The sequence below is a fragment of the Equus przewalskii genome, chromosome 9, assembly GCF_037783145.1.
Source record: "Equus przewalskii isolate Varuska chromosome 9, EquPr2, whole genome shotgun sequence".
Lineage (NCBI taxonomy): Eukaryota > Metazoa > Chordata > Mammalia > Perissodactyla > Equidae > Equus > Equus przewalskii.
In genome coordinates, this window is record NC_091839.1 from 51145373 (window position 1) to 51157552 (window position 12180).

Genomic DNA, 12180 nt, shown 5'->3' on the forward strand with positions numbered 1-12180 from the left:
CTGGACATTCAAAGCCCCATAAAAAAGACAGATCCCCAAAGCCAGTCCAAATTATTAACAATATTTTTTGTCTTTCATTTTCTTCCAGCAAATGAAATTTATCAGCCAAACTTTCTGCAATGTAAGTGCTTACTTTATATTCACATTCTTTTGGCTTGCTAAGCCTATAAATTTTCCAACACTATTTTCAGCTGTCTGGACTAAGACATAGTTGATAAAGTTATTTCTAAATTGAAAACACTAGTGAAAATGTGCCCAGGACACTGAATAAGTAGTACCATTTGTAAAGCAAGAATCAAACTATTCTTTATGCAATTAAAATTACAGAAAGAAGATATTATGAAAATAATATTACTGTGAAACAAAAAGTTAAAATTCCATTTTTAACTCTAAATTTATTAGGTAATTTGAAAAAAAAATCTCATGGATGCTGCTGCTGATTACCACCAGTCATTCTCCTACAAATATAACTGGAAGGCCAATTTTACCATTTTATGCTTTAATGAATAAATTTGGTACACTTACAAAAAATAAACCATTAATGATAAACACTTGCCTTCAACAAACAGGTTCTTTTTTATATTTATTTTATTCACTGTTTTAGGTATATATTAAGATATATTTTGATGGGCTAATATCCTGTCTAAAGTTTGTTTATTTAAGTCTACTGGGACTTTTTTAAAGTTAATTTGTAGCTTTTATCCAGATAAAGTACAGTCAGGGTAAACATTTAAAATAAGTTGCAAGAAATAAAAAATTAAGGGAAATTATATCTCTAAGACTACAACAAATTATCTGTTGACTACATTAAAATATTATTCATAATCTAACTTGCTAAAAATTAACAGATTTTTTTGAGGAGAATAACATGAAAAATTTCCATCGATATTTATTAATATACTTGTTCTTTTCTAATGTGCTCATCAACATTCTTATTGACTTCCATAATAGAAGAAATGCAAAATTCATTTTAAGTAATTGAATTGATATTCAATCTATTCAATATTAATACTCTTATCCTTATGATACCTGGGGATAATCTAGAATTTTAAAAACATCACTAAAATTGTTTTCCTCAGGTATTCTAGTATACACAAGTGGTAACTTTTATTTATTTATTTATTTTTAAAGTGACGGCTTAAAAATAGAGAATGCTAGTTGAAATATTACATTCAAGAATAAAATAGTAAAATCTTAATCATTAAAAATTTGTCTCTTATGCAGCCAACACACACACTAAATAAAATGCATTTATTTTTGTTAGTGATATAACTTCACTGATTTATACTAAGCATCATTCTTCGCTAATGTTTGGACTGATTCTAAGGTTACTTAAAACATTTACAAATCATTATAAAAGATATTGATACATCTTAATTAGATTTTCAAGACACTGAAAATAATAAACTGAATATAAATGGAATTATTTTTTACATCACAAAATTGAGAGATAATATATTCTGAATATATTTTAGATTATATAAAAGAATATTTAGACTACAAAAAAGAATAGAGTTTATATTTATATGATCTTTATTAGTAGCATTAGCAGGACTTTGTTTCTATCACGTGAACTGTTCAGCCACTGAGCAATTTCTAGCCTAAATAATTATAAGCCTTTAGCTTAAAATGTTACATATCATTAATTTCAATAATTACTTTACTAACTTGAAAAAGCATGCAACAGCTAAGTAAAAAGGTCTGTTTTCATGTTGCACTCTCCACAGTATAAAATTTATAATTTCCTGGTTATTTAAACAGAAATATTACACAACTGTTCACGGAGAAAGGATACAACGTTGTCTCATGCTTGCTGCATTGAATCATCAAGTCATTATCTTCTCTTTGCCATAAACAGACAGCCTACCTTTTTGTCAGCACGATATTTCATTTATTTCACAGAGAAACCCAGTTTCACAATAATTGACTTGTCAGAAGCTCTAATTTATGAGGCTGAGCTCTGTAAGATTTCTCTATATTGGACTCAACCTGCACACAAGCAGGGTTGAATATTTACAATGCTGTTAACAGGTGCTGAGTTGTTTAATGATTCTAATAGCCAGAAGCGTACTGAGAAAGCCAGTGGGATCACAATTACAGGCTGTTTGAACACAACAATTACTAGTCCCCTGAGAGGTGTGAAAGTCAAAGGCAGTTTGATACTGACAGCATCTAGCACATGGGCTAGACAAGCTAACTTCTATTAGCAGTCCATTGGGGAAAAGTCATAACAAATCTCTCCCTGTCATAAAAATTTACAAAGTTCATTAAATTTTAACTATCAAAAAGTAAAACAACTTTTAAAAAATTATCTTTAAAAGATTTTATCAAAGGACAAACAAGAATGTGACACATGAAACCTTAAATTATCTTCTTCCAACCTTAATAAGGATGAAATTTCACCAGTTGAAAATAAAAGAGATTTTATTGAAATGTAAAACACAGATAAAGCTACACCCAAACAGTCTGGATTTAGTGTACATAGCGGCAGCCATATCCTGTTTGGTTTATGTAAACCTGGCCAGAGATCTCCCTGGGAAATTTCTCATCAGTATTGAGGCGCCGCTGCTATAACTGTCAGTACTGGGAAGTCATTTGTTACAGCACCATGTTTTTTATGTTCGGATTATGCAGCAGTAATAATGACAGAAATAATGAAAGTGGTTGCAGGGACAGCTGAAATCACCACAACATTTTTTGTCCCAGAAATATTTAAAAGCTATCTCAAGGGAAAAGTGAGAGTAAAATTGAACATACAAATTGAATCCAGAACTCAATTTGGAATATATTATATTTCATAATGCACTAGTACATGTGTTTATATATATGTGAACGAACGTACACATATTTATGTGTCTACACATATTTATACATAAAATATGTATCTTTATATGCATATATGTATATATACATGTCTCTCTCTCTCTCTCACACACACACACACACACACACACAAAAGAATATAAACACACATATAGAGAAAACCCAGGACCAGTGGCTGAAATCTTTGTCAATATAAGCGTTTCTTTTGGTGATGGTGTGGTGGGGGTATGATTCAATGAAGGGGGTTGGAGAATTCGGTCATATTTATTTATCTATATATGACTGTATTTTGAAAATGGTCTTTGTCTTTTCTATTTTAAATAAACCTCAGTGTCTTCTTGTTACACACACAAGCACGCACACAAGAGTGCACATACGCCCCTCCCACCCAACCAAAAGTCAAATCTTAATTTCTGGCTCTTCATGATAGGGAGTGTCAAAGATAAATTAAAACTACGCATTATACAAGCTCATCATTTGAGACAATGATTTTAGCCTTCTTAAAACTTTTACAGATATAAAAATAAGGAGGAAAAATTTACCAATTTCCTGAGCTCCTGTGCCTTTCTTCGCTTCCAACTTTGGGGAAAGGTGATGTTAGCACAGACAATAATAAAAAGATATAATCAAGGAAAGAAGAAAAGAAAGAACATTGCAGGGCTTGTCCATAGCAGACTAAGTAAAATATGAAATTTTTAAATTTATTTAAGCACAATTTCCTATTTCACTAAAACTGACAATTTTTTTTTTTGTATCAAATGAACAAAAGTGTTATATATTTAGAATTAGTGTGGTAGAGTTTCCACCAAAAATAGATTTTCCAACATAGCAGTGAATAGAGAAGTGGACAGGGAGTGTGGCTATTTGAGTTCTGGACCTGATAATGAGTCCAGTGACAGAGAATGTGGTCTTTGGAGCCAGTGGCTGCCTCTGCCACTCAGGAGCTGTGCCAACGTGGGCAAGTAGCATAATCTCCCTGGGATTCAGCTCCTTTATGTATAAAATGGGGATCAAAACAGTACTAAATGAGTAAAGTTTTTGAAACAGTATCTCAAATATAGTAGATGCTCAATAAATAATATTAGTGTAGTTTTTGTTTCCCACTTTACTAATTTCAATTCCCATTTTTATAAATTCCTCTTTGCTTTTATTTATGTTTTGCTAACTTTCTTCATCTAGTTCCTCGAGGCGGATGCTTGCTTATTTTACTTTCAAGCATTCAGTTGCCTGTAGGTGCTCGAAAGATATGAATGTTCCTTGGAATTGTGCTTTGATTGGAATTTATAGGTTTTGTTATGTAACACTCTTATTTTTGTATACCTCTAGTCTGTAACTTTTTAAAAAATTTCATCTTTCACCAAAATAAAAGTACTTAAATCCTAAGCAGTGCGATTTATTTTTTTGCCATCCTTTTTATTGTTTATCTCTGGTTTCATTACATTATACACTGAAAAGATGGCCTTATGATCTCTACATTTTGAAATATACTGAGTTGTTCTTTGTGGTCCAGTATATGGTACATTTTTATAAATAAATTTCCGTGATATATTTGCAAGTATGATAATTGTTTTGGGAGGGTACACAAAAAGATATACACATATTCAAGGAAATTGTACACTACTATAACTTTTTAGTGCCTGTTCTTGTTATTGACATGAATGGTTCTTTGTCCTTTTCAATCTTTTTTGCCCTGAATTTCATTTCGTCTGATTTTAATTCTGCAGCTACTGCTTTCTTTTTGTTATTCTCCATGTCTTCATTCAATCCTTAATTTCCTTTTTTTTTTTAAAGATTGGCACCTGAGCTAACAACTGTTGCCAATCTTCTTTTTTTTTCTGCTTTATCTCCTCAAATCCCCCCGGTACATAGTTGTATCTTAGTTGCAGGTCCTTCTAGTTGTGGCATGTGGGACACTGCCTCAACGTGGCCTGACGAGCGGTGCCATGTCCGCGCCCAGGATCCGAACCAGCGAAACCCTGGGCAGCCGCAGCAGAGTGCGCGAACTTAACCACTTGGCCATGGGGCTGCCCCCTAATCCTTAATTTTCAACTTTTCTGTATCATTTTGATTTAATATATAAATCATATATATCATTGCTTATAAATCATGTTTAGCTGGATTTAAAAAAAATCAATCCGAGAATTTCTGTCTTTCAACAGCAAAATTTAAATCATTTATAACAACTTATGATTCTAATTGACCTGACCCATGATATGAATAGATCCTATCAGCCCTCTGCTCAAAACCCTACAATGGTTCTCATTTCACCCAGAAAGAAAATCTAAGGCCTTATTATGGCCTCTAAGATCCCACATGACCTGTTCTACCACCCAACCCCCAACAACCCTAACCTTATCTCCTGTTGTTCTGCACCCTCACTTATTCCACTTCAGTTACACTTTGCCCTCACTGTGCCTTGAATACACCAGACATGCCTGCCTTGGAAGCTCTCCTGTTCCCCTGGCCTGAAAAGCTGTTCCCCAGATATTCCTGCAGCCAACCTTCTTATCTCTTTCAAGTCTTTGTTCAAATGGCAGTATCCTTTTTAATTTTTTGAACAATACAGTATGGTTAACTATAGTCACCATGCTGTATATTAGCTCCCCAGAACTTACTTATCTTATTTATAACTGAAAGTTTGTACCCATGACCAACATCTCCTCAACTCCCCTTCAGCACCTCTAATTAGGCCCACTCTGACTCCCTATTTAATACTGTAATTCCTCCCACTTGACCCTCTGGCTCTCCCAGTCTTCCTTACGTTGTTCTCTTTTTTCTCCAAGCACTCATCACTTTATACTTTTAAATTTACCGTCTCTGCTAAAAGAACATGAGTGCCGTGAAAACAGAAATTTTTCTGATTAGTTTACTAATACATCTTTAAAATTCCTAGAATAGCGCCTGGCACTTAAGAGGCACTCAATAGATGTTTACTGAATTAAGGAATACAGATTTAATTTTTAAATGCTTATACTTGACCATATTAAGTAGATTTTATGAATTTTGAGACTAGATATTATTACTCATGTTGCTATTACCTTCCAACAGAACCTAATCATAGCTTTTTTTTTTTTTTTTTGCTAATCATAGCTTTTATTATTGAGATACAATTGACATATAACACTATATTAGTTTTAGGTGTACAACATAATTATTTGATATATACATATATTACAAAATGATCACCACAATAAGTTCAGTTAACATCCATCACCACACAGTTACAATTTTTTTCTTGTGATTAGAACTTTTTAAGGTCTACTCTCTTAGCAACTTTCAAATATGCAATACAGTATTAACTATAGTCACCATGTTGTACACTACATCCCCAGACTTATTTATTTTATAACTGGAATTTTGTACCTTTTGACCAGCTTCATCCATTTTGCCTACCCCACCCCCTACCTCTGGCAACCACCAATCTGTTCTCTCTATCTATGAGATTGGTTTTTTATTTTAGATTCCAGATATAAGTGAGATGATATAATACTTGTCTTTCTCTCTGACTTATTTCACTTAGCATAATGCCCTCAAGGTCCATCCGGGTTGTCGCAAATGGCAAGATTTCCTTCTTTTTTATTCCAGTGTGTGTGTGTGTGTATATATATATATATACGTACATGTATACACAGACACACACCACATTTTCTTTATCCATTCACCTGCTGATGGACACTTAGGTTATTTCCGTGTCTTGGCTCTTATAAATAATGCTGCAATAAACATGAGGGTGCAGATAGCTTTTTGAGAGTGATTGTGTTTTCTCTGGATAAATACCCAGAAGCGGAATTGCTGAATCATATACTAGTTCTATTTTTAATTTTTTGAGGAACCTCTATGTTGTCTTCCGTAGTGGCTGCACCAATTTGCATTCTTACCAACAGTACACAAGGGTTCCCTTTTCTCCACATCCTCGCCAGCACTTGTTCTCTCTTGTCTTTTTGATAATAGCCATTCTAACAGGTGTGAGGTGATATCTCATTGTGGTTTTGATTTGTATTTCCCTGATGATTAGTGATGTTGAGCATTTTTTCATGTACCTGTTGACCATTTGGATATCTTCTTTGGAAAAACCTCTATTCAGATCCTCTGCCCATTTTTTAATCAGATGGTTTTTTTCCTATTGAGTTGTATGAATTTCTTATATATTTTGGATATTAACCCCTTATCAGACATATGATTTGCAAATATTTTCTCCCATTCCATAGGTTGTCTTTTCATTTTGTTGATGGTTTCCTTTACTATACAGAAGCTTTTCAGTTACACGTAGTTCCCACCTGTTCATTGTTGCTTTAGTTGCCTTTGCTTTTGGTGTCAAATCCAAAAAATCACTGCCAAGATTGATATAAGTGAGCTTATCGCCTATGTTTTCTTTGAGGACTTTCACAGTTTCAGGTCTTACCTTCAGGTCTTTGATCCATTTTGAGTAGATTTTTGTGTATGGTGTAAGATAGTGGTGCAGTTTCATTCTTTGGCCTGTGGCTGCCCAGTTTTCCCAGCACCATTTACTGGAGAGATTGTCTTTTCCCCCATTGTATATTGTTGCAGATTAATTGATCCTATATGCGTGGGCTATTTCTGGATTTCCTATTCTGTTCCATTGATCTAGGTGTCTGTTTTTATGACAGTATCATACATTTTTTTGTTTTTTTGGTGAGGAAGATCGGCCTTGAGCTAACAGCAGTTGCCAATTTTGCTTGAGGAAGATTGTTGCTGAACTAACATCTGTGCCAATCTTCCTTTATTTTATGTGGGATGCCACCACAGTGTGACTTGACAAGTGGTGCCAGGTCCACAGGTGGGATCCAAACCTGCAAACCCCAGGACACTGAAGTGGAGTGTGTGAACTTAACCACTATGCCACTAGGCCAGCCCCTCAGTGTCAGACTGTTTTGATTATTATAGCTTTCTAATATAGTTTGAAATCAGGAAGTGCGATACACGTCTAGCTTTGTTCTTCTTTCTCAAGATTGCTTTGGCTATTTGGGGTCTTTTGTGGTTCCATATGAATTTTAGGATTGTTCTATTTCTGTGAAAAATGCCATCATAGCTATGCTTTTTTTTAAATTTATTTATTGTTGTACCTATTCTGGACTGATTAATTCAGATGGCAACAGCTTGGGCATAGGTTTCTACTTCTGAATAACAATGACAGTCTTACTCTTAACCTAGCCAGGTATCTCAAAATACACAAAGGTGGGTACTAAAGGAACTGGCACACTTGATACGGATGGTCAAGAGTGGATAAACCACCCCCTCCCAAAAATTAATTGAAGTGCATTTATCAATATATGACTGGACTTTTAAGACTGTTAGAGCTTGGCTGGCTTTAAGGGCTGGGGAGGGCAACGCAGGCAGGAAGAAGAGTGACAGTAAAAGCACGAAAATGAGAGGAACCTCTTACCCAGAGGTGGTGTGAATTAAAGTTTCCTTCAACCTATCTTTGCCCCTCTGGTGGTGGTAGTGGGGGATACCGAGCTCTCATCCATGGCAGCCCAGAGGGCAGGAAAAGCAGCTGCCGCAACTACTAAGTGCCCTAAGCCAACGGAACAAGATGATGTGTCCTTTGACCCCTGGTCCCAGAATTTCCTCCCAGCAAAGACAGCCATCAGATAAAGGAAGCAAGGCAATGTAAACTAAGGAACACTCACACTCACTCGCGTACATACAAGAACTACAATCATAAGAGCAGGAGATATCCTTAGTTGTCAATACGCAAGAAGTCCCCTGGCTCAGAAGCTCAGTATCATTTCTTTAAGTTATAACCCAAATACATCCCCTCAAGATTTCATCTTTTTCCACTGCTAACCTCCCTAAACTTCTTGTTCTGTCCCTAATTAATACTGTTTCTTATATACTTATATACTTGTGTACTTAGATACTTGTTCACGTGGATTTTCTCACCATAATATTATTAAATAGAAGGTAGCTTGTAACCAGAGCAACAGGGAGTGATGCCTACTCCAGTTCCCTCTCAGCAGGACCCCTATTCCGATTGGCACCTCCAGCTGTGCTTTTGGCTCATCTCACTCTCATGGTTGAAAAAACGTAAAGTTGGACAGTCTCCCACTCATTATTTGAATGTAAAGACTTAATGCATTCTATGTCTACTAACTAAACCTTATCTAGCTCCCACAACCAACATAATACATCTAATTTCTGATCAGTACTATATGACAGTTGCAAATCAGGCTAGATTGGGGATAGACTAAAAGCAGAGTAAGCTGTTGGAGAACTAACTAAACAAGGGAAAAGAAAAATTAAAATGCAAATTTGAGGTTTGAGGTCAATGTAAACAGATGCAGAGTGCTAACATTAACAAAAGTAAGAAAGGTGAGAGGAAGTTATTGCTAGATGACTAATCCAGTTTTAGACATGTTGAGTTTGAAATGATGGTGGGCAGCTCATGTGGCAACATTCAGAAGGCAGGTAGAGAATGAGATTGCATTTTGATAGAGAGCAGATTGGAGTAACATATTTTGGGGTTTTTCACATATAGGTGATATTTTAAATATAGAAGGGATCTCTAGAGAAGAACTTCATGATATTATGCATTGAGAAGAGCAAGACATCACTTCCACAGTATTCTTGCCCAAAAGGGCAGAACTTAAACTTAGGGATGAGGACACTTTAGTGGAACCCAAATTGAAGGACATTCTGTAAAATAACCAGCCAATATTCTTCTAAAGTGTCAAGGTTATGATGGACAAAGACCGAGGAAATATCACAGATTGGTATGAACTAAGGAGAAAGGACAACTAAATGCAATGCACGATACTAAATTGGATCCTGGACAGAAAACGGACATTGGTGGGATAATTGATGAAATCTGAATAAAACCTGTGAACTAGTTAATAGTATTACATAAATCTTCATTTCCTGGTTTAGATAATTGTACTATGGTCATGTAAGATGTTGACGCTTGAGGAAGCTTTGTGAAGGATATGTAGTGCCTTTTTGTACTATTTTTGCAATTCTTTTAAAGTTTCAAATTGTTTTACAATAGTAAGTTAAAAATTTTTTTTAATTTAAGAAAAGGAGATGTACATACGAAGTTCAGTGTACCTGTGGATTCAATAGGAAACATAATTTGCTGAAGAATTCAATTTACCTCAGTGAATTATTCCCTTGTTTGCTAATGAGACGAGCTGACAGAAAGGATTAGGTTTTTAGTCTCTAAACTAGACTCTTTAGGATGGTATAGACCAGTAAACCAACCAGAAGGGAGTACAGGAAGAGCAGTTCACTCAGCAACATTAATTATGCTCTTCATAATTAATACAGAGCTTAGAAAGACTTTACTTCATGTGTTTGATTCTCAGTATGGCCCTGTGAGCAATGCAGGCTATTCCTCACTTTCCAGATAAGGAAAGGGAAGCTGAGAGAGGTGAAATGACTCAAGGTCACAGTTAGTAAAAGGTGAAACAAGAATCAGTGTTCTGATTCCAAGTTCAAAGCTCTTTCCTCCAGATTAATTGCCTCTATTCTTAAGATATATGAAAAAGAAATATATCAACACTTAGAAACCAAGCCCCCTCTCCTTCTAAAAAACAAAGAGTTGTGAGTCAGAAAACTTAGGTTTTTAAGTCCTGGCTTTATCACAAAGTAATTACGGGATTCAGGGCAAGTCACTTTAAGTTTCCAGTCTTCATTTCTTCAATATCAAACAAAAGTTGGGACTAGAGTGCATGTAAACCCTATCCCAGTATCCGACTCCACAATTCTAATCCTGTGATCTATTTACTATGATACATTTGCAGTGCTGGATGGCTATCTCACCAATTCTGTAGTCATGTTCCCAAATGATATTTTGTACCTAATCGAGAGGTCCTAACAGTTGAGGAAACTGAGCAAAATGGCACCATATTCTCAAACTCCTATCTCTGTAAGTGGAAATGTTGGCTGAGAAGAAACAAATTTCTTAAGGCACCAACAGGCAAGATTTAGTAATAACATTTTCATTGTAATCTCTCAGTTCAAGACCTTACAATGGTTTAACATTTCCTCTTACTTATGTCAGGAATATCTCTTAACTTTGGCCTCCTCTCATCCCCTCAGCATCTGTTAAGATCCTATTTATCCTTCCCCTATTATTAAACAGATTCCTAATGGGTCTTGCTGTTGTAAATGTCTCCCCATTCCAGTTCATTCCCTTCCACAGTGCCATAAGTATTGAAACAAAACAAAACTTAATTTGATGATGCTAAAATTATGTTTAAAAATTTCTAATGGCTCACCACAGCCAAAGGGCTCAGATGCAAACCCTTTAGCATGGCATGTGGGCCTTTTACTCTCTGGTGCTTGGCCCACTTTCCAGTCAAACAATCTTCTTGTGTCCATGCTTCTGAAGCTCCAGCTACGGCAAACTTCTTAGCCTTCTTTAAACACTTTTTCAAGCCCTGAGGCCCTTTGCCCATATAGTATTTTTGTGCCTTCTACCCTTTCTACTCCTGTTCCAGATTCAAGATCTGGTGAAGTATCATCTCTTCTGTAAAACTTTCACTCTCATAGGCTTAAATACAGTTTTATTAGAGCACTTAGGATTTACACTGTAGTGATTTATATGTCATTTTCCCGTGTTAAAGGATCAGCCCTTGAAGACAGGGGATGATATACACTCACCTTTATCCCTCAGTGTCTAGTATTAACACCTGACAAATAGGTGCTGAAGGAGGCTCTAACCCATATGCCTGGAGTAAAAGACACTCCATCACAACTCCCCCAATTTTATTTCTGCTTGTAGGTTCTCATTAACTCTTACGAGTGCTTCACAAATTCTTCCCTTTACAACTTCACAAGACTCACTCTTCTCTGGATACCAACTGTATGCAAGTCAGTGACTATCATGTAATTTAGCACATTTCTTAGTGACTTTTGAGTGTCTTGTGTCCCTAACTACAGAGCAAACTCCTCAAGTATATTCTAAGTTAATTAAATAAGCTAAGTAAAAAAGCATACAATTATTTTCTAATAGGTCATATTATATTATGATCATATCAGAGACATCATCTGATCCTCTGGGCAAATGTATATATCTAGAATGTTCAAAGTTCTGACTTGTTATGTACCTGAATTTAGAGATTAATACTTTCATACATATTTTCTTTCAGTGCAAAACAGAAAGATAAATAGTTGTCCTATGCTTACCTGGGGTTCATGATAAGACGTCGGAAAAAGTAAGTCCAGGTGATATAATCCATTGCATCTTGCTTGGATGTTATTGTACCACCAGCAATCTCTGCATTTAAATGGTCAGAGAGCACTCCTAATAAGCTATACAGTGAACAAGACATGGGAAACATACATGAACATTAAATGAATCACATTTTAGCTCACATAATCAAGACTCAGATTTTA

General features: G+C 35.4%; 1 protein-coding gene across 1 annotated transcript in view; it reads right to left on the reverse strand.

The window, feature by feature from the left end:
* Positions 1-12180, reverse strand: part of ASCC3 (activating signal cointegrator 1 complex subunit 3) — a 320801-nt gene that overhangs the window by 65499 nt on the left and 243122 nt on the right. Inside the window, exon 34 of the mRNA XM_008516619.2 lies at positions 11971-12096. Within this exon, the coding sequence (XP_008514841.1) occupies positions 11971-12096 (126 nt within the window). The remainder of the gene's footprint in view (positions 1-11970; positions 12097-12180) is intronic.